This window comes from Ovis aries, chromosome 3 (genome assembly GCF_016772045.2).
Source record: "Ovis aries strain OAR_USU_Benz2616 breed Rambouillet chromosome 3, ARS-UI_Ramb_v3.0, whole genome shotgun sequence".
In the NCBI taxonomy this organism is placed as follows: domain Eukaryota; kingdom Metazoa; phylum Chordata; class Mammalia; order Artiodactyla; family Bovidae; genus Ovis; species Ovis aries.
Window position 1 is genome coordinate 62,340,033 of NC_056056.1, and position 20,902 is coordinate 62,360,934.

At 54.9% G+C, this 20,902-nt stretch overlaps 1 protein-coding gene across 3 annotated transcripts in view; it reads left to right on the forward strand.

Annotated features, from left to right (window-relative positions):
* The window catches only part of SH3RF3 (SH3 domain containing ring finger 3), a 159,966-nt gene that overhangs the window by 93,334 nt on the left and 45,730 nt on the right, over nt 1-20,902 (forward strand). For all 3 annotated transcript variants that reach the window (XR_006059191.1, XM_027966794.2, XM_060412132.1), the window contains exons 4-5: nt 11,136-11,489; nt 17,115-17,188. Coding sequence is in view for 2 of the 3 variants with exons in the window: in XM_027966794.2 (XP_027822595.2) it covers nt 11,136-11,489; nt 17,115-17,188 (428 nt within the window). In the remaining variant the exon portion in view is untranslated. The remainder of the gene's footprint in view (nt 1-11,135; nt 11,490-17,114; nt 17,189-20,902) is intronic.

The window sequence follows — 20,902 nt, forward strand, 5'->3', positions numbered from 1 at the left end:
GCTCCCGGACTCTGGGTTTGGGGCAGCTGGTCAGCGGCCAGTTCCTGGGGTGGAGCACACTTGGGGCTGCCTGCCTGTTCTCTGGGGCTGATGGCTGATGTGCTGTAGGTATCCAGTGAGTGTGTCACGGACAGTGGCCAAGTGGGGAGTGTCCACAACCTTTGACCTTTCAAGTCCTGGTTGCCGTGGGCTGTGTGTGTGTCTGCTGTTTGTCAGGCATGTCCGTGTGTGCATCCCCAGCCTGACTCCACACTGCACCCATGCACCCCCGAGTCATCCTGGGAAATCATTTCAGCCAGTGCTCACGGTGCCTGCACCCTGGACCCTTCTGAGGAGTCCTCGTCCTGCCTCTCACACATCCCGAGCATGAACACCAGGACTGCACCCCCTGCCCCCAAGCGACCGATGAGCCAGCAGAGGCTCAGAGCCGACTGTGATCGCAGGTGGACGTGTCTCGACTCAGCTCCCAGCACTGCCACTCAGAGCCCACGGTCCCCAGTTCAGGGTGCACTGCACATGAGTTCCAGGATGTGGCTAGCTTTGCCTTTGTTGAGCCCTGTGGGCCAGTGGGCTCCGGGTCCTGCAGGATGAAGGCTGCTCTCTGGGGCAGGCAGCCAGGGCTCTCTGCACCTTGGCCTCCTCTGCTTTTCCAGCCACATCTCTGGTCCTTTCCCCCTATTTCCTAAATGTCCTGCCCCCTGCAGTTCTCACACTCACTCTGGATCAGCTGCCCAGGAAATTCTGAGACCCTCCCCAGCAGTAAAGCCACACGCATGTACATGCTCCTCTCTGGTACCTCGTGAGGGGCACTCGCGGGCACACACTCTGCCCTCTGGCTCCTGGTATGACCCCTGTCCTCACCTGTGCATTTGCTCCATTGCCTGGGGTGGTCTCCATCCTACTGCTTCAGACCCAGAAACCACACAGTGCCATCCAGATGTGCAAAGCCAGACGCCCCTGATGTCTTTGGTCAGTGGAACCTCTTCCCAGGCAGACCCTCGAGGGGCCACTCAGAGACAGCCATGGGATGTTCCTAGGAGCCTATCGTGACGCCCCAAACTGGAGCCCAGTGTTTCCTCGTTTTGTGCTCTGGGCCCTGGGAGGCCGATTGGCTTGGCTCCTCACGTCCTCGTGGGCAGTCACTGGAATCCACACCTCGAAGGATGAGGCCACTGCACCTCTGCCCAAGGGGCCAGCACTTCTCGGGAGCTTCCCCGGGGACCCCTGCCCTGTAGTGAGAAGAGCTGATTCCAGGAAGACCACTCTGTGGAGGGGAGAAGTCTGGAAGCAGAGGTGAGCGGGGAGTGGGAGACTCCGAGGAGGCGCGAGGAGCCTAGGCGTGACCCTGGAGTCTCAGAGCCAAAACATATTAGGGCTGCTCTGGTGGACCAGGCCGAGGTGGGAGGTCTTTGAGTCCCCAGGGCCCCGAGGACTGGATGGGGCTCACTGTCCCCACAGATGGGGTGGAGGTCAGCCCCACCTGCGGTTGCAGCAGGAGCTCCATCACAGATAGGGCCGCCCACACTCCAGGGGTAGAGGGGCTGACCTGACTGCCCTCAGGAAGGAGGTGGCTGGAGAGGAGGGTCTCAGAAGGAACAAGAGATGAGGAGGGGGCACTGAAGGTCTGTGCCCAGCTGTCCTCATCTCAGCCTCTTCGCAGAAGGTTGTTTGTCAAGAAAGAGTGTTCAGGACGCAGTAGGAGGTGATATGGGGACTTCATCTGAGGTGTTGAGACCTGTGAGGGGCAAGGAACCAAGGGAAGACGTGGAGGCTGGGCAGCTCCTGGTCAGCTGAGCAGTGGTGGACATGCTAGAGAACAGGTGTGCGGCTGCGGGCACCACAGCCACAGAGCAGGTGCAGTGACTGGTGAGGGCGGCTTTCAAGGAGGAGAGGACATAGCCCAGAGGAGAGGGCTGTGGGCTGCAGGCTGCAGCCCAGGGCTGCACGTGGGTGTGAGAGGCTCCACGTGGGCGTGAGGGGCTGGAGGGTGGAGGTGGGGATGTCCAGAGTGGTGCTGCAGGAGTCCTGTCTCCCTCCCACTGACTCTCCATATCCATCAGAGCTGCCTGTGTCCATCTGTCCACGCAGCTGGATGGACACATCCGTAGTGGTGTCTGTTGAGAGCCTGTGTCCTAAACCTGGAGCCATGTGTGCATCTGGTGGGCCTGTCCTCTGGCTCCTGCTCCCCCTTCTGCTGCCCCACACGCTGGGATCAGGATCCTCCCTGATCTCCCACGGCCATGGGGTAACTGCAGACGCCTGTATCCTGGATGAGGAGGTGGGGAAGCTGAGTGAGCCCCAGAAAGTGGGGGCAGCCTCATCCCGGGCAGGGGGTGTCCAGAGAGTTCTGACCTTGGGACCAGATCCAAGCCTCTGTCTGCTGGTGGTGCTGCAGGCCTCTGCTGATCCCTGAGGCTGATTGGTGCTATTTACGGATCCGGGAGAAGATGGAGGCAAAAACTGAAGTCTTGATTTAGCCAAATAGATGTAATGCCCAAAATGGTATGGTTGCTAATGGCAACTGCTTCCCGTGTGAGAAGCTTGGTCTTTGGCGCGATGATTGCTGTGGAAGTCGCTTGAGCCTCCACTAATTGCGATGTTGAACTTGGCCTTTCTTGCTCCTGGAGCACTATCGTCTCCTTGTCACTTTGCCTTATGAAAAGAGCATGTTATTCTGAGCGTCCATCAGCATCTGTGGTCTCAGAGCTGCCAACATCCCTGGAGACAAACAGCGTTGAAGCTGTCTATTCTGTTTCAAAGGTGCGGGCTGCCCCGCACACATGGGGTTTGCTGACCCAGTAACTGCTGGCTGTTTCTTCACCTTTGTCTCAGGCCCCAGGGCAGGCAGAGTGTTTCCAGGGAGGAGTCTGGGGAGGGTCCTCGGCTTCTAGTAGAAGGTCCACGCCCAGGCTCGGGAGAAACAGAAAGACACAGGAGCCCTGAGCCCCATCCAAACCTCAGTGCCTCCACAGACCCTAGGTGTATTTGGGATCCAGGTGGATAGACCTGCAGGGGTGTCCCTGGTTGGGGGGCATAGCTCCTGGGAAAGAAACCCTGCATATTGGGGATGCATGGCACTGGGAGGTGGGGTTCTGACTTCCTGCTCTCATTGGGGGTTTGGGGGTGGGGGTTTCTGACTTCCTGCTCCCACTGAGGAGTAGGGAGGTGAGGGGGCGGAGTTCTGACTTCTTGCTCCCATTGGGGGATGTTGGGGGGTACTGGAAGGCTGCTGTCCTGGTCCAACTCTGGACCCACAGGCTACCTGGGCTTCACCCAGCTGTGTGATACATTGGTACCCAGCTTCTCCCTCTGCCAGTGTGGACGGTGCCATGTCCAGAGGGCACCAGGAGGACCCAAGGAGGTACCAGGCACAGCCCCATGTGGGTGGTCAGCACCACCCAGAGGCAATGGTTAGCGGCCGCTGGCATCTGTGAGCATGTCTAGGGAACAAGGCCTCTGGAAGGGGTGGGAGGCCCTCACAGCATCTGAGGGACCTGGCCAGCCGTTCCCACTCTCTCAGCCACCCAGGGAGTCAGGGCAGAGACTCCGAGCAGAGGGGCTCTCTCGGATAAAGGGACTCTTCTAGCTACTTCTTTCTTTCCTACCTACAAGCGACCGGCACTGCCAGCTTCTATGAAGTGGCCCTGGTGCCGACCTGGGGATGGCTGTGTGACCGTCAGGCTGTTAGAGGGTCAGGAAAGGTGTGCAGCCAGGTGGGTTCTCCAAAGAGAGTCAGTGGGATGGGACCCTTGTTGGGCAGCCACGCGGACCCCCAGGCCCCCAGGCTAGTGGCCTGATGCATGGTATCAGTTCAAAACCAGCAGCCTGCAGCCACGTCTGGATGACTGACTGTGAAGCTCGAGGTGGGTTCACGTGGCGGTAGCTATTCCTGAGACTCTCCCGTCCCACGGCCTCCCTCATGGCCAGCAGGTGGGTGGATGGAACTGGCCCCAGAGCCTCCCTGGGGCATCTTGTAACAACCACCCTCCTGCCCCATTCTTTCCTACAGAGGGTTTTGCTTCACTCTGGGGCTTCAGGCCCTACCTGTGTGGAAGGAAGCAGGAAGCGGCCTCGGTGGGGTAGCACATGGGAAGCATGTGCCCAACAGATGGACGGACAAATGGACAGGGCGTCTGCGCCACGGACGGGTGGGCTGGGCATCCAGGGAACTAGTCTTTAGAAGATGGATGGTGTCTTCCTCGTGTCCTGGGGGTGTCTCCTGATGCGCACACTGGCCTCGCTGCTCGGATGTGGGGAGTGTGGTCGGGGTGTCCCCTGGTGCTTCCCCACAGACACTGAGTTCTGGCTGGCTCTGGTTCTGGTTCTAGGTCTGCTGATGACTCTTGCCCTGTGAATACTGACCCAGTTGGTTTACGGGCTGCATTCCCTGCCGCTTTGCATGTATAGCACCTCTGAGGGGATGCGGTGTTGTGAATTTGGCTTCTTGGATGTGGGGTGTTCTTGCATGCCTATCAGTGTGTGCAGGATGTACTGAGCTATGCACAGAGAGGCTGTGTGATACTTTTTGTGCCTTGCTTATAGCTTGTTAGGCAGAACTAGGGCGCCTCAGTGTGGGGCTGATTAGACGCCCTTCTAAAGCTATGTTTTCTACTGCATGTCCTGTGGTTCATGAGGTTCTTCACTCCTGAACTGTCCAGTGTTCCATGTCTAAAAGCCGTGTTTCTTTCATCTGTGTTTAGCATTTCAGATGAGAGGGTAAATATGGTCCTTGTTGCTCCTTCTTGTTAACCTGTGATGGTTTAGAATTTTTGAAATAAGGGTGACAAACCATTATGTTGTATGAAAGAAAGGTGAAAGTGAAGTCGCTCAGTTGTGTCTGACTCTTTGCGACCCCGTGGACTGTAGCCCACCAGGCTTCTCCGTCCATGGGATTCTCCAGGCAAGAATACTGGAGTGGGTTGCCATTTCCTTCTCCAGGGGATCTTCCCAACTCAGGGATCGAACCCAGGTCTCCCGCATTGCAGGCAGATGCTTTAACCTCTGAGCCACCAGGGAAGCAGTTGTATACTTTATTATGTATTATGTTGTGTATACATATGTATTAATACATTATGTATTATGTTGTATACTTTAGCACAATGTCATATATCAATTATATTGCAATAATTGATATAATTGCAGTTGGGGACAAACAAGGATGATAAAATTGGGATACCCGAGAGGTATTTTTGGCAGAACAGGAAGTCTGTAGGTCAGGTGTGGCTCTCGCATGCTGAGGCCCCTCAGCTCAGGGCCTAGAGTAAACAGCTTCCATCAGAGAAGTGAGGACCAGGTGCAAGCCTTTGGGGTCATTGTTCTCCATGGAGACAGGTTACAACCACGTCCAAACACTGTTCTGTGACCAGCGCTCCAGGTGGGCTGGGGGGTGGGGCTCCTCCACATCTCCCAAGCCAGGGTAACCCCTGCTTCCTCACTCAGCTCCTAACTCTCACGACACCCTGATTCTGCCACACCAGAGGTGACCCGACAAAGTCCCAGGGAAGAAACAAGAGTGGAGCTGCTCACGGGTCCCTGCAGTAGAACGCTGGGGAGACGTGATGGTGCTTGAAGCTCCGTTTTGTTTTTCCCTTTTCTTCTTCATGTCCCGTTTCTCATGAGCATCATCGTGAGCACCATCAGTGGGCAGCTGGGGCAGGGGATTCTCCTCTGGACCTGGACATGAGTTCTACTCACATTTCTGTGTCCAGGTTCAGACTGTGCCTCCACGCAGACCTAATGGGCTTCCCTTACAGGTGATGCCCAGTCACCACAGGGCAGCTGGGTGAGGGAGCAACGGGGGTGGAGCCGACGGACTTCAGCGTCCCTCGGGTCTGCACCCCAAGACACAATCCGGGCAATGGGATGTGGCCCTGGGTCCTCCACAGAGGCCGGTAGGTGCATAGCTACCAGCTCTTCCTGACCGCTCTCCCCTGTAGCACTTTCTGAACTGTTTGTGAAGTTACATCTTACAATGTGATGCATACGAGGTAACATGTTAACAGGTAATGACTTGGATTCCCTGTCGTCCTGTCTCTACAGCTGCACAGGTAGCCAGTTTGAGGCCAGACCAATGACAATTCCTTTCCCTTCTCGTCCTGGTGTAGTACTCAGCACACAGGAGGCAGTTAGTTCATTTGCGTAGTGTTGTTTGGCTGTGGGCCAGTGTTCCATAGAAGTCAAACTATTCTATAAGGACTAAGCCACCAGCCATCACCAAGGTCTTAGCTGGGACCCTTTCAGCGCACCTGCTTATTAGCACACAGGGACCTAGCAAGTCCTGTGAGACCAGTCCCTCTGGGCCTTGAACTGCCAGCCTCCCTGGAGCCGTCCAGCTGCAAGAGGGCCCAGAAGAAAGCAGAGGCGCTGCCATGAGTGAATGTCCATCTTCCATAGACCAGTGGGATGACAGTGTGGCAACCTGGGGCTGAAATGCAGGGAGGTGCCCGGCCTGGCTGCCGGTGGGGCCCACGCCTCTCCTGGGGCTTTAGCCCGCCTAGCATGGGGACGGCTGCCAGCTGTGCTGCATTGACTGTTTCTGCTCAGGTGCCAGCGTCTCTCCTCCCTTCCCATCATGTGTTCCCTGCGTGGGCAGCAGTGTCCCTGCAAACCAGGCACATGAGGATGGGAACATTTTTCAGCCAACTGAGCCCCCCCCCACTGGATGCCCCCTGGCTTGGAATCTCTGTGTCCTCAGCTGCCGTCTACTCTTCTGCATTCTGCTCAGGGACACAGGCTCCTCAGCAACCCCCCACCTCAGGCCGCCCTAGGCACCCTCCTATCTGCCCTCCCCTTGGCCATGGTTTCCACAGGTGCCTTTGCTCGACTTCCCCCCTCCCACCCCGACTCATCCCATCCAGTCAGTGACTCAGAAACTTCAGTGAGCATTAAAGTTGCCCAGAAAGCCCAGGCTCAGCCCCAAGCCTCACAGTGGGTCTGGGTGGACCCGTGTCTGAGAAATAAGTTGGGGAAAAGGCTCTTTTGCAGATTCCACGTGGCCCCAAGGGTGGACCTTGGCCATGGATATGGGGTTACCTGCCCCTTGGGTGGGCTTCCTTCAGTTCAGTTCAGTCGCTCAGTTGTGTCTGACTGTTTGAGACCCCATGAACTGCAGCACGCCAGGCCTCCCTGTCCATCACCAACTCCCAGAGTTCACCAAAACCCATGTCCATCGAGTCGGTGATGGCATCCAACCATCTCATCCTCTGTCGTCCCCTTCTCCTCCTGCCTTCAATCTTTCCCAGCATCAGGGTCTTTTCAAATGAGTCAGCTCTTCACATCAGGTGGCCAAAGTATTGGAGTTTCAGCTTCATCATCAGTTCTTCCAATGAACACACAGGACTGATCTCCTTTAGAATGGACTGGTTGGATCTGCTTGCAGTCCAAGGGACTCTCAAGAGTCTTCTCCAACACCACAGTTCAAAAGCATCAATTCTTCGGCGCTCACCTTTCTTTATAGTCCAACTCTCACATCCATACATGACCACTGGAAAAACCATAGCCTTGATTAGATGGACCTTTGTTGGCAAAGTAATGTCTCTGCTTTTAAATATGCTACCTAGGTTGGTCATAACTTTCCTTCCAAGGAGTAAGCGTCTTTTAATTTCATGGCTACAATCACCATCTGCAGTGATTTTGGAACCCAGAAAAATAAAGTCACCCACTGTTTCCACTGTTTCATCTATTTGCCATGAAGTGATGGGACCAGATGCCATAATCTTAGTTTTCTGAATGTTGAACTTTAAGCCAACTTTTTCACTCTCCTCTTTCACTTTCATCAAGAGGTTCTTTAGTTCTTCACTTTCTGCCGTAAGGGTGGTGTCATCTGCATATCTGAGGTTATTGATATTTCTCCCTGCAATCTTGATTCCAGTTTGTGCTTCCTCCAGCCCAGTGTTTCTCATGATGTACTCTGCATATAAGTTAAATAAGCAGGGTGACAATATACAGCCTTGACATACTCCTTTTCCTATTTAGAACCAGTCTGTTGTTCCATGTCCAGTTCTAACTGCTGCTTCCTGACCTGCATACAGATTTCTCAAGAGGCAGGTCAGGTGGTCTGTATTCCCATCTCTTTCAGAATTTTCCACAGTGTATTGTGATCCACACAGTCAAAGGCTTTGGCATAGTCAATTAAGGTGGAAGCAGATTTGGCATGGAGAGATTTGATTCTAGGTGTTTATAAGGTGACAACAGAGCCGGGCTTGGCTGAGGTTCAGGCTGTGTTCAGTGCAGAAGGAACGGCTTGGCTGACTGTGCAGCTGGAAAGGGCCGCAGGCCGCCAGGCTTCTTGCCTCCAGAGCTGAGAGCATTTGTGGGGAGATGGCCCTGCTGTTTCTGCTGCCTCCACATTCATTCTAAGACTTGACCAGGAATTACTTCTGAGATTAACTCTCTGGGCCACTTGGAGAAACCCCTCCCATCATCATGTTCCTCCTGCTCCCTTTGGCAGCATTTCTGTGTGGAGGAGAGGCTGTGTGTCCCTGATGACCTGACCCGTGCGTGTACTCTGTCCACTGTCTGCAACCGCTGCAACTCCATCAGTTACTGCAGAGAGAAAACACAGCTAATTTGAGCTGCGCCCACTCAGAGAGGCTCAGAGCTCTCCTCTGTGGCTTTTGTTTATTCCAAAGCCTCAAAGTGAGAGCAGTTAGGAGCTGAGTGTGAAGCTGTTGAGGACTCCATGCCTCTCAGTCTGCTGGCACATCTGAGCCCTGGACCGAAAGAGTGGTTTTCAGCACGTGGCCATCCAAGCTGCCTCTCGTTTACTGAGCGACTGCTGTGAGCCAGGCCCTGGGAGAGTCATCTTGAAACCTAGGTTTTCATGGGAAGAGACACAGATGGAGAGAAGGTGAAGTCTAGAGGGAGTGTGTCCTCCGTGGAGGACACGGAGCTGGAAATGGGAGGAAGCTAGGGGAGGAGCTGTAACTCTCCTGCTCAGAGGAACCCGCAGAGAAGCCACCTTGGGGACAGGAGGAAGGGTGAGGGGCCAGCCCCCAGTGCCTGTGGCTGAGGGACTGTGGGGCCAGGGTGACCCAGTAGGCCCAGTGGGGAGGCGTGGGGAGAGGGCAGGGGCCATGGGAGGCCAGCCTGCTCACTCTAGGGACTCCAGAGTTTGCTCCACACATCAGAAGTAGGTGACTCCAGCCCCCCTGCCTGCTCCAGGAACAGCCCTTGTCCCTCTGTCCACTGACCCCTATGCCCAACCATGTCATTCATTTCGAACTTTGCCTTTACCTGGAGTTGATAGCATAAAGCTAAGGTAAAGAGAAACTTTCAGAGGAAAAGTTTTCAGCTGTGCTGGGTGTCAGCCCTCCCGGAGCAGCCCTGCCATCTGTCACCATATCCCAGCCGACCCTCCACCCGCTGTCACCTCCCCATGGTCCACTGTCACATACGGACCGGACCATCTCTACAAAGGTGACTCAGGCCTCACTCCTGCCTGTGTCCCTGGGGCGGGGGGCATTACTCTCAGAATGAATCCAGGCTCCTCTCTGCAGCCCACAGACCCACAGGCCTGAGGGATCTGTCAGCCTCACCCCTTCCTCACCGCACCCCCGCCCCCGCCCCCACCACATGACCTTCAGGCCAGACCCCTCTGCCATTGTCATAGAACAAAGATTCGGTGAACAGGATGAGGCCGAACTGTTTTTCTGCCTCTGGAGGGTGCTCCTCCGGGGTCCCCTCGCCCGCGGCAGGGGTGGGAGGGGTGCAGAGGCTTCACCGCCGGGAAGCAGCGTTTATCACTCTCCCTGCGGTTTGTGGAGACTATCTTCTTCAGTGGACATTGGCTCATCCTCCTTTCAGCACCCGTGGAGGCACTCAGGCCACCCTGAAGCCCAGCTCTCCTTGTGGGGGCAGGGTGGTGGACATGTCAGCTCGGGGCAGACATGTGGTGGGCTGCTGATCGTGTGGCTGAGTGGCTGGTGTGACTGTGGGGCCAGGGCGTACCTGGTCCTGCTGTGTGCACACGTGCTCTGGGCGTGCACATACCTGCCTTGTCCTTCCCTGGATTTCCTGGTCCTGAAACTGTGGTTTCTGACACGGACTCCACAGGGTCCCTGGGACTGAGTGAGGGGCTCCAGGGCTGCTGCTCTGCGGCTAAGGGGGAGTTGAGCCCAGCGGTGGCGGCAGTGCCATTATTTCCATACAGAAACCTGCCACGTGGAGGCACAGGGCGGGTAGTTTAGACCAGGTTCTGGTGCCCATGCTTCCTGCTTCTGCTCTTTGGGTGGCCCCGCAGTTAGGTGCAGAACAGGGGGTACAGAAGCCGGCCTCCAGGGTCAGAGGGCCCCTGCAAAGAAGGGGGAGGGGATTCAGCACTGTAGAGGGAGCAAATGAGTAAAACCTTAAAATAGAGCAAAACAGCTGAGCCTCAGTGAAGGCAGCATTTCAGAGGAAATGATCCTGGATTTAGATCCCAGGTTTTGGGGCCTGGAGTGAATTGTATGACCCCACCCCAACCCCGTGAAGGACGGGTGTTTGCAGTGGAAATGCAGACAGCCCTGTGCCTGAGCCATTCGGTGTGGCTGTACTCCAGCGCCTGAGATCTGTCAGCTTGGCCTGTGGACGCACCATCCCTTCCTTCCGCTGTGCAAATCCAGCAGCAAAGGCTTGCAACCCTTCTCTGCACCAGCCCCTGGTACGGTGCCCCACTGTGGCCCGGAGCTCAGGCCTGGGCTCTGCTGTGTTCCTGCTGGGCCCTGCTCCCCACCTGGTATACAGGTGCGTCCTGTTTCAGGGGGGCCTTTGTTCTGCCCACGTCCCTGGACTGTGGGGACAGGGCTCTGCCGCAGCAGAGGCTGCATGCACAGGGGATGGACGGGGGTGGTGTGTCCTGCTGGCCCACGAGGTGGGGAGCACATGGGGGCACTTCTCCCCACCCCTTGGGTGTTTCCCAGGCAGCACAGTTTGGCCACAGTGCGGCAAAGGGAGCAGACCCCTGAAAACACAGGTTTTCAATCAAGTGCCCAGATGCCATCCTGGCCTTTACTGTGTTTCCTCAACACTGTTCCTATTGCACGTGCTGTTGGAAGGTTCCAGTACCCCAAACACACTGGCAGCTTTGAGGCGTGAGCAGAAGGCTGGACGTGGGTTGCGGCTGCTGCTCACTGACCCTCCTCTTCCTCTCTCTTTAGCTCAATGATGCCGCCAAGCAGCTGATGGAGATGGACAAGCTGGGCCTGGCCTCGGCGTCCGGCTGCCTTGCCTCCCTGCCCTCTGAGGCCGGCGCAGTGGCCAACGTGGCCCTGGGTCCCACTTCAGGCAGCACGGGGGCAGTCAGCGCCTTCCAGCGGCGTGTGGACAGCAAGAAGAACGCCAAGAAGCGGCACTCCTTCACGGCGCTCAGCGTGACGCACAAGTCCACCCAGGCCAGCGGCCACAGGCGCTCCATGGAGATCAGCGCCCCCGTGCTCATCAGCTCCAGCGATCCCCGGGCCGCGGCCAGGATTGGGGACCTGGTACACCTGTCCCGCAGTGCTCCTGCCCAGGTAATGCCACAGCCTGCGACCTGGGGGCCCTCCTCAGTGCCACTCACTTTCCTCCCCCAGTCCCTGGGCGGGCATGAGAAGGCCAGGCACCTGTGCCTTTTGGGGCCCCAGCCTCAGGGCCCCCAGGTCCCAGTGGAGGTGAGTCTCCATCTCAACCACAGCACTTACACAGCCCTGGTGGACATGAGGGACTTCTCAGGGGCCCAAGACAGCCTCTGAAGGTGCGGTCCCAGCCCCCCGAGCCCTCTGACACAGGAGAAAGCCTGGACTAGCACTCCTATGTCTTCAGCATCTGGTTGTGAGCCTGGCTGATGTGCTGTCTGTGACTGTGGGTCTATGGAGCCCTTCTGTGTGGGACGAGGCACCAGCTCCATCTACCAGGGAAGTCAGGGGGATTTGCTTCGCTCACAGCCAACTAGTAGAGCCAGACTGGTTCTGCTCGCTGCACAAAAGGCCAGTCCATTAAGAGTTGAGGGGTTGGGGTCAGCAGCAGAGATGACCGGGTCCTGGGACCTGTGTTCCTACAGTTACACTGGAAGCAAACATTGTGACCAGGCTCAGGCCCTCAGTGAGGCCATCAGGAGGGGTGAGAGGTCAAGGGAAGCAGCTGCGCCCATCTCTGGACCCTTGTCGCTCAGCTGTTGGGAGGAAGAAGGGGTGCGATCGTTGTGAGTTAAGAGCAGGCCGGCAGGGCTGCGGGGCTTCCCTGGTGGCTCAGCAGTGAAGAATCACCTGCCAGTGCAGGAGACACAGGAGGCAGGGGTTCCATCCCTGGGTCAGAAGATCCTCTGGAGAGGAAATGGCAACCTACTCAAGTATGCTTGCCTGGGAGATCCCATGAGCAGAGGAGCCTGGTGGGCTACAGTCCATTGGTTGCAAAGAGTTGGACACGACGCACACTCACTCACAGGGCTATGAATGGCAGTGCTCGTGGGCAGTGGTCATGGGTGGTGGACGCTTCTTGGTGGAAAAAAGGCCCCACCTGTTGACTCAAAGTCAAACCTTACGACATCCAACAGGTCAGAAGTAGTCCTGTAACCGCCTCCCTCATCCCAGCTCCTTAGCGTTTTGCGATTTTCAGCGTCTGACTGAATGGTTCCCAAGCTTCCCACTTAAGGGGTCCCTCCCCTTCAGAGTGACCCGGGGAGGCCTATCCAGCTCTTGGCCCAGCTGTGGCCCAGTGGGACGAAGGCAGGGTCTGGAGGTGTGTCCTCTGCAGATGGCACTCAAGTGGGTCGGCCAGCTTTTTGGCCTTTTAGAGCTTGCAACCTCGTGGTCTCTATTGCAGCTTCCTTCCACCCTGGGAGCCAGGAGAATCTTGTTGATCAGGCAGGGGCGGCAGTGGCCAGACATGACCTCAAGTGGGTCTGTGGACCCGAGTGGACCTGGAGCCAGAGGCTCAGGGCTGCGTTGAGAATCTGTGGACCGGTCAGGGCCCCTTCAGGTGAAGTGTGAGTGGAGCCGCTTGAGGTGAGCTTGGCCTCCCATCGGTCTCTGTCTTGCATGGCCAGCCAGCTTTCCCGGGGCTGATGGAGAGAACTGTGGATGTTCCATTGGCACAGCACGATGGCTCCTTCTCCCAGGACAAACTGTTTCCTTCAGATCCTCGGCCTCTGACCTCTAGCTGCCGGTGTGAGCTTGGCCAGCCCAGGCCAGGCTCTGCCGGGCTGGGCTCACCACCCAGACCCTGCCTCCGGGCACCCTGGCCCTGCAGGCTGTTGGCTGTTCTTCTTGGAACTAAGCAAAGAGTTTGGCTGTAAACGTTTTATTCTGAATTTTTATTTGGGAAGCATGTTCCTGAGAATCTTTTACACCCTGTGTTCCAGCGTGGTAGCAAGTGATGAGTGAATGTGCCCATTTCCCAGCTCCTCAGGGTGATGACAGTGTTTTCTGGACACATACTAAAATGAAAGTGAGATGTTTCTTCTTAGGGTCTTGGTCTGCGTCAAGAAAAGTGACTTGGAGCCCCTTTTAGCAGGGGTGCAGTCCACCCACCCACAGACCGTTTTCCCTTTTATTAATCCCAGTGGGAAATTAAAGGCCTGGTTCCCGGCTACTGCTCAGGGTCCCCGGGAAACGCCGCGGTACAGCCTGCCCTCCGGCGCCTGATAACAACCTGACAGTTTAGAATCACTCCTTCTTGGGCTCGTCCTAGACTCCTGTCAAATGCTCCGTGGGCCACTGCTGAACGAGGCCAGATGGGTCACTGGGATCGGCCCCCCCGTGGTTAGTGGCCCCGAGGACTGTGCCACCCACGTCCTCACCCTGCTGGCGGCTCCCCTGGTCGGGCTGTGCTAGCCTCCGGGGCTGAGTCCCAGCACGCGGTCATTAGGAGTCTACTGAATAGATTCCGCCTCATCTCAGCCGATACCTTACCAAGATGGGTCAGGCAGGCGCAGGGCGGGGCCGGGAAGGAGGGGCCAGAGCCGAGGCGGGGCCGGGGCGGGGCCGGGGCGGGCGGGAGAGAGGGCGGGGCCGGGGCGGGCGAGGGAGCGGGCGAGGGCGGGGCCTAGGCGAGGGCGGGCTAGGCGTCACCAGGAGGCAGGAAGATCCTGTCCCAGAGCTGCGTTCCCAATAATTTTTATCTGAAAGCTCTGGAGTCGTTTCCTTCCTTCCTTCATCCCTGCCCAGTTCCCTCACTCCTACCAAGCCCTCGCTAATTCCTTCAGGCCCAGAATCATTTAAAAGTTCAGTTCACTTCAGTCGCTCAGTTGTGTCTGACTCTTTGCGACCCCATGAACCGCAGCACGCCAAGCCTCCCTGTCCATCACCAACTCCCGGAGTCCACCAAAACCCATGTCCATCGAGTCGGTGATGCCATCCAACCATCTCATCCTCTGTCGTCCCTCTCCTCCTGCCCTCAATCCTTCCCAGCATCAATCAGGGTCTTTTCAAATGAGTCAGCTCTTCGCATCAGGTGAGGTATTGGAGTTTCAGCTTCAACATTAGTCCTTCCAATGAACACCCAGGACTGATCTCCTTTAGGATGGACTGGTTGGATCTCCGTGCAGTCCAAGGGACTCTCAAGAGTCTTCTCCACACCACAAGATCAATTCTTTGGCGCTCAGCTTTCTTTATAGTCCAACTATAAAAATCAAAGCGGAATCAGCCTCCAGCCCTCAGCTAGGAGACAGGCCCCAGACCGGGCAGGAAGCCTGTTCCACGTGGTCACAACGGAGGGCATGGGGCTGCACTGAACGACCTCAGATGTTCTTCATCCCTTGGGAAAAGAGGTTATCACAGGCGTGGCCTCTCATGCCTGCATCCCTGCTCTAATGGAGGGTCTGCCCTGAAACCCCACTTATTTGCTCTGTGGCCTCTGTCGTGTCCATCTCAGCTGAGGGCCAGGTGTCCAGGGAGGGTCTGACACTGCTCCCCTGTGGCTCCTGTAGGGCATCCTCATGGCTCCAATGCTGGGTGAGCACCCTGTCCTCCTGCCCCCAGCATCTGTCATCCAGAGTGACAGGCTGAGTCCGTAGGTTCAGCTCTGCGGCTCAGAGCTCAGCCACACCAGCCTATCTCTCCTCTGGCTGGGAGGCAGAGGCAGCCTCATCTGAGCTTGTCTCCTCCGGGTGAATCATGGCTGGAGTGGCTGGAGAGCAGTGAGGTGCAGAGAGACACCAGGGAAGGCTACCTCTAGGCACAGTGGGATTCAGCAGCCACGCCAGGTCATGCGGCTTCACATGTGGTGCCTGTTGGCTGGTAGCTGTTTCAGGAGGCTTTATTTGCACAGGAGCCCTCTGATAAGAGTTGGGTTGTGAGTCTAGCTCCATCCAAGCCAGTCATCTTGTGGGTCTTGCCATCCAGCTGAGGCCCTCCAATGGCACTGTGGCCACAGTGCCCAGATTTGGTCAGCAGCGTGGCTGATCAGCAGGGTCACCCCACAGTCCTCTCCTGGCCCCTCCTGGCCCCCCACAAAGGTGGCATGTATGGAATCCAGGAAACATGTGGTCACATCAACCAAAGCTTGATCTTGAAACAGACCTCAGATCATTGAACTCTGTCGTTCTGTGTATCTCACTTTGAAAATGTATTGGAACCACTCACTGTTGGTAATAAAATGATGGAAAACCTGAACAATTTTTTAAAAACTCAAATCCCAACTCCATAAGTACTGGCTTTATCATCTATATGTAAATTTCCCAATGGAAGCACAGTGTCTTTTACAGAAACAAGCTAAACCTGGGTGTCCAGCTCCCTCACCCAGTCCCGTTCGATGTGCTCCACGCAGCTGTCCACACCCACCTGTGCAGATCCTTCTCCCTGTCTGTGGGGCATGCTGGTCGGCAGAGTCTCAGCTCAGCCTCTGTCCTTCCTCCGCCCTTTCTCGAGGCTGAATCTTCACCTCTGACCTCCAATGGCTGGAGAAAGAATGAGGCCAGCATTTCCTTGCTCGCAGCTGTGAATTACTGTGTCTAATATTCCATCTCACCTGGAAGGTGAGGCCCCTCAGTGGCCATTTCCTCACCCCTCCAGGCCCTATCTTCACTGCTTGATTCTTGGGGACCAGGCTTCACAGTTTTGTCTGGTGCCCAGCTGTTCTGAGTGGGGTGCACCCTGTCCCTGTCACTGAGCTGTGGTCGGGGCAGAAGTCAGGGCCCAAGGGTGAAACATGCCTAGGGTCGCAGGCTGAGAGCTCAGGGCTCAGGGACCCTGTGCTGATCCTGAACGCACATGTCCAGGCCGTGCCCCCACTTCTCAGCCCCTGGTCAGCTTCCTGCTGTGTTATCCTCAGGATCCAAGCACATCAGACTCTCTGTGTCCAGTGCCCAGCCCCGTGACCTCCCCCAGGTCTCACACTCCCTACTCCGTTCACTCAGCATCTCTGTCCTGCCAGTCACTATGGAAGGAAACTCAATGCTCCTTGTCTTGCACGCCATTCCTCACCTGAATCCACTTGTCCTGTTGGTAGAGGGGAATGATAGCCCCAAATATGTCCAGCCCTGATCCCCAGAACTCATGAGTGTTTTGCCTTCCTTGGCAGGAGACCAGGAAATGGAGCTAAGAGACAGCTCTGGACCCTCTGGGCCATTGTAACCTTCTGAGAGGAGTCCAGAGGGCCAGAGTCAGTGAGAAGCAAGACTGACCCCCGGGGTCCTCCCCTGTTGAGTTTCCTGGAGCTGCTGTAGCAAACCAGGTGGACGGGCTCCTTCTGCCTCAGCCAGCCCCTCAGCAGCTCACCGTGTGCCTGGCACTCGGCAGGGATCACCTGCGAGGGGCCGTCCCTCCGTCATCTTGCAGAATGGACCCTTGAGGCTTTGCACACCTGGTCAGGCGAGATGCCGTGTTTCACATCCTGTCCGCTCTAGCTGCTGTGTTCACTGTGGAAAGACTGGTTTTCCTTAGCACTCAGGGATGTGGTTTTAAATAAGCTTACATCTTGAAGCATGAAAAGTTTTGTCTGGCTTTTTTTGGACAAACACAGGAGTAACTAATGCAAGTCCTGAGAATAAAGGCAGCCCTCTCCCCCACCCCCCATCTTGCACATTGAATGCTGCATCCGCTGTCCAACCAGACGTGGGCAGGAGCGGTTTCCTGAGCTGCTGTGGGAGGGACAGGGTTCACTGGCTGCCAGGCTCCCCCTGGAGCCTGCAGTCCACTCACTGTGTTCTTGTCTGTTTCCAGGACTCCTCGGCCGGATCCACCCCAGCGACTGAACAGCAGAGCACGGCTCCCAGAGTCCAGCTGCCTCTCAATGTGTGAGCTGCCATTCACGTGTTGGGCCCCAGCTCTCAGTACCTACCCCCTCCCTACCAGCGTGTCCGTGTGGGGTTTTCTAGTGTATCACCCACTAGGTTCTGGGCTCTCAGGACTGCTGATGCGGCAAGCCTGGAGAGCGGGTTGGCAGGTTTATCCGCGTCTCTGCCTCGCCAACATTCAGTGAGAGCAGGAGGGTGGTCTAGACACTTGACACCGACTGATCACTCAGGAAAGGGCCCCAGAGGCCCCTGAGGAGGTGTGCGTGGGCCCCATGGGGCAGAGGATGACCGGAGAAGCAGGTGCCACCAACGGCCCAGACGCAGCCTCCCGCCGCCCCACTCCCCAAAACGAGCTGCTCGTCATCACCAAATCGAGCCAGTTGAACGCTGCTGGGAAGTGAAATGTTTGTCTATTAAGATAACCTGCTCTTATTAAATGACAGCTTCTGAAAGATATGCCATTTAACATCGCCGTTCAGGAGCGTTCTGAAGAGCACCTTGCCGGCTGCTGTCAAGTAACTGCTGTTCAGATACTTGAATGAACATTTAAGGTGGAGAATGTGAATGTGGCAAACAACGTGGCAGGGTGGAAAGCTCCCAGGGTCCAGAACGGCCAGAGTGTCAGCCTGTGTCGCTGCGGAACACTGAGGGTCTCGAACACGCGAGGCTTTCACAGTGCAGCCTGCCTGTCTTAGGTAGGATTCCCAGGAGGCGACTGCGTCCGTCCGCTATGCAGGCTCGGCTTCTCTTCAGAGTCCAGTCCCGACGCGCGCCCTCTTCTGGCGGCGGATGGGAATCCCCGAGCGCCTCGCTTACCTGCTCGCTCTGTGGGAACTGCGTTCTTGCCGCAACCGACCCAACCAAGGGCCTGGGGACCCTCCCCCTTTACACAGCTTCCTGAGGGGACGCAGGTTAGTAGGTGCTGTCTAGAGTCTCCAGGAAGAAATTCAGGACAACACTGGACAAGAGGCGCTCCCTTCCAGCCAGGTCTCCGCTTCAGCCTGGGAACGGAGCACAAGGGCAGGCGGGGCAGTCATCTCATTCTTGAAAACTGGGTGCCAGACCCTTTTCTGAAGAAGCAGCCTGTTCTGTGGGAGACAGTGGGGCTCCTGTCGCTTCCTGAGCGCGAGACGGGACAGGAGAGCTCTTCAAGGACAAGCCCAGAGGTTTTGTCTTGGCATCCCCAACAAGGTGCCTGGCATGCAGGCTCTCAGGAGCTATTTCCTTGTTCAGAGATAGCCAGTCCTCCCCTGCTGGACGCTGAGGGTCCTGGTGGCAGCCCACCCCCTGCTCTTGTGCCCCAGTCAGCTACGCAAGAAGGCGGCTCTGCCTCAGACCCCAGAAGGTTACGAGTTCCAGGAGTATCACCCCAGAGAGCCATCAGAACATTCTGGAGGCCTCAGCCACCTAAGGACCCTCCATATCACAGGGAGCTTAAGTTTGGGGCAGAGCATGTAGGGACTTATTTCTCTCCCAGACCCCCCACCACCACCCTGGGACTTGCGGGGTCAGTGTGGTCCCCAGCCCCCTGCCCACTCCCTCTGCCTCACCCCAGAGCATGGCTGTTTGGGTGGAGATCTTCGTTTAGCTGACAGAAGGGAGTCTGATCCATCTTTCAAAGGATAATGAGCATTTTGGCAGTAATGTGTCTGCTGGTCATGGTGGTCGTCACCTGGATGGTGGCCAGCATGAGTTTAACTGGCTACTGCACCGTAATGTGTGTGTTCTGTAGCTCTATCTTTTGAAATATAGCTTTGTTCTTTTCTCAGGGTTTCTTTGGATCTTTGATGTCTTTTGTGATTTCATACAAATTTTAGAATTATTTGTTTTAGTTCTATGAAAAATGCTATTGAAATTTTCATAGGGATTGCATTGAACCTATAGACTGTCTTGGGTGGTATGAACATTTTAACAATGTTCTAATCCTTGAGCACAAAATATCTTTCCATTTATTGTGTCTTCTTCAGTTTCTTTCATCAGTGTCTTATAGTTTTCATTGTTTTCACCTCCTTGGTTAAATTTATTCCTAGATATTGTATTCTTTTTGATGCAGTTGTGAATGGGATTGTAGTCTTCATTTTTCTTTTAGATAGTTTGTTGCTAGATTTCTATATATTAATATCATATGCTGCAACTTTATAAAATTCATTGAAGATTTCTAGTAGTTTCTTTGTGGCATCTTCTGGATTTTCTATGTATAGTATCATGTCATCTGCAAACAGTGACAATTTTACTTCTTTTCCTGCACGGATTTCTCTTTTTCTTGTTGGATTGCTATGATTAGGACTTCCAGTATTATGTTGAAAAAAAAGTGGCAAGAGTGGGCATCCTTGTGTTGTTCCTGATATTAGAGGAAATGGTTTTAGCTTCTCACTGTTGAGTATTATGTTTTGTTTCTGGTGTTTTTCAGTCCTAAGTCATTTCTGACTCTTTGCAACTCCATGGACTGCCACACACCAGGCTCCCCTGTTCTCCACTATCTCCTGAAGTTTGCTCAAACTCATGTCCTTTGAATTGGTGATGGTATCTAACCATCTCATCCTCTGCTGGCCCCTTCTCCTTTTGCCTTCAGTCTTTCACAGCATCAGGGTCTTTTCTGTTGAGTTGACTCTTCTTATCAGGTGACCAAAATATTGGAGCTTCAGCATTGGTCCTTCCAATGAATATACAGGGTTGATTTCCTTTAGAATTGACTGGTTTGATTTCCTTGCAGTTCAAGGGACTGTCAAGAGTCTTCTCCAGTACTATAATTCAAAAGCATCACCTTCTTTATGGTCCAACTCTCACATCTGTACGTGACTATGTTTTGACTATATGGACCTTTGTCAGCAAAGTGATGTTTCTGCTTTTTAATATACTGTCTAGGTTTGTCATAGCTTTCCTTCCAAGGAGCAAGCATCTTTCAGTTTCATGGCTACAGTCATAATCTGCAGTGATTTTGGAGCCCAAGAAAAGAAAATCTGTCACTGCTTCCACTCTTTCCCCTTCTATTTGCCATGAAGTGATGTGACCTGATGCCATGATCTTAGATTTTTTTAATGTTGAGTTTTAAGTCAGCTTTTTCACTTTCATCAAGAGGCTCTTTAGTTCCTCTTTGCTTTCTACCTTTAGAGTGGTATCATCTGCCTATCTGAGGTGGTTGATATTTTTCCTGGCAGTCTTGATTCCAGCTTCATCCAGCTCTGCATTTCACATGATGTACTCTGCATATAAGTTAAATAAGCAGGGTGACAATATACAGCCTTGAGCTACTCCTTTCCCAATTTTGAACCAGTCAGTTTTTCCATGTCTGGTTCTAGCTGTTGCTTCTTGACCTGCATACAGATTTCTCAGGAGGCAGGTACTCCCAGGTACTCCCATCTCTGTAGGAATTTCCCACAGTTTGTTATGATCCACACAGTCAAAGGCTTTAGTGTAGTCAATGAAGCAGGTGCTTTTCTGGAATTCCCTTGCTTTCTCTACGATCCAAGGAAAGTTGGCGATTTGATCTCTGGTTCCTCTGCCTTTTCTAAAACCAGCTTGTACATCTGGAAGTTCTTGGTTCACATACTGCTAATGCCTAGCTTGAAGGATTTTGAGCATAAACTTACTAGCATGTGAAATGAGCACACTTGTACCGTAGCTTGAACATTCTTTGGCATTGCCCTTCTTTGGGATTGGAATGAAACTTACCTTTTCCAGTCCTGTGGCTACTGCTGAGTTTTCCAAATTTGC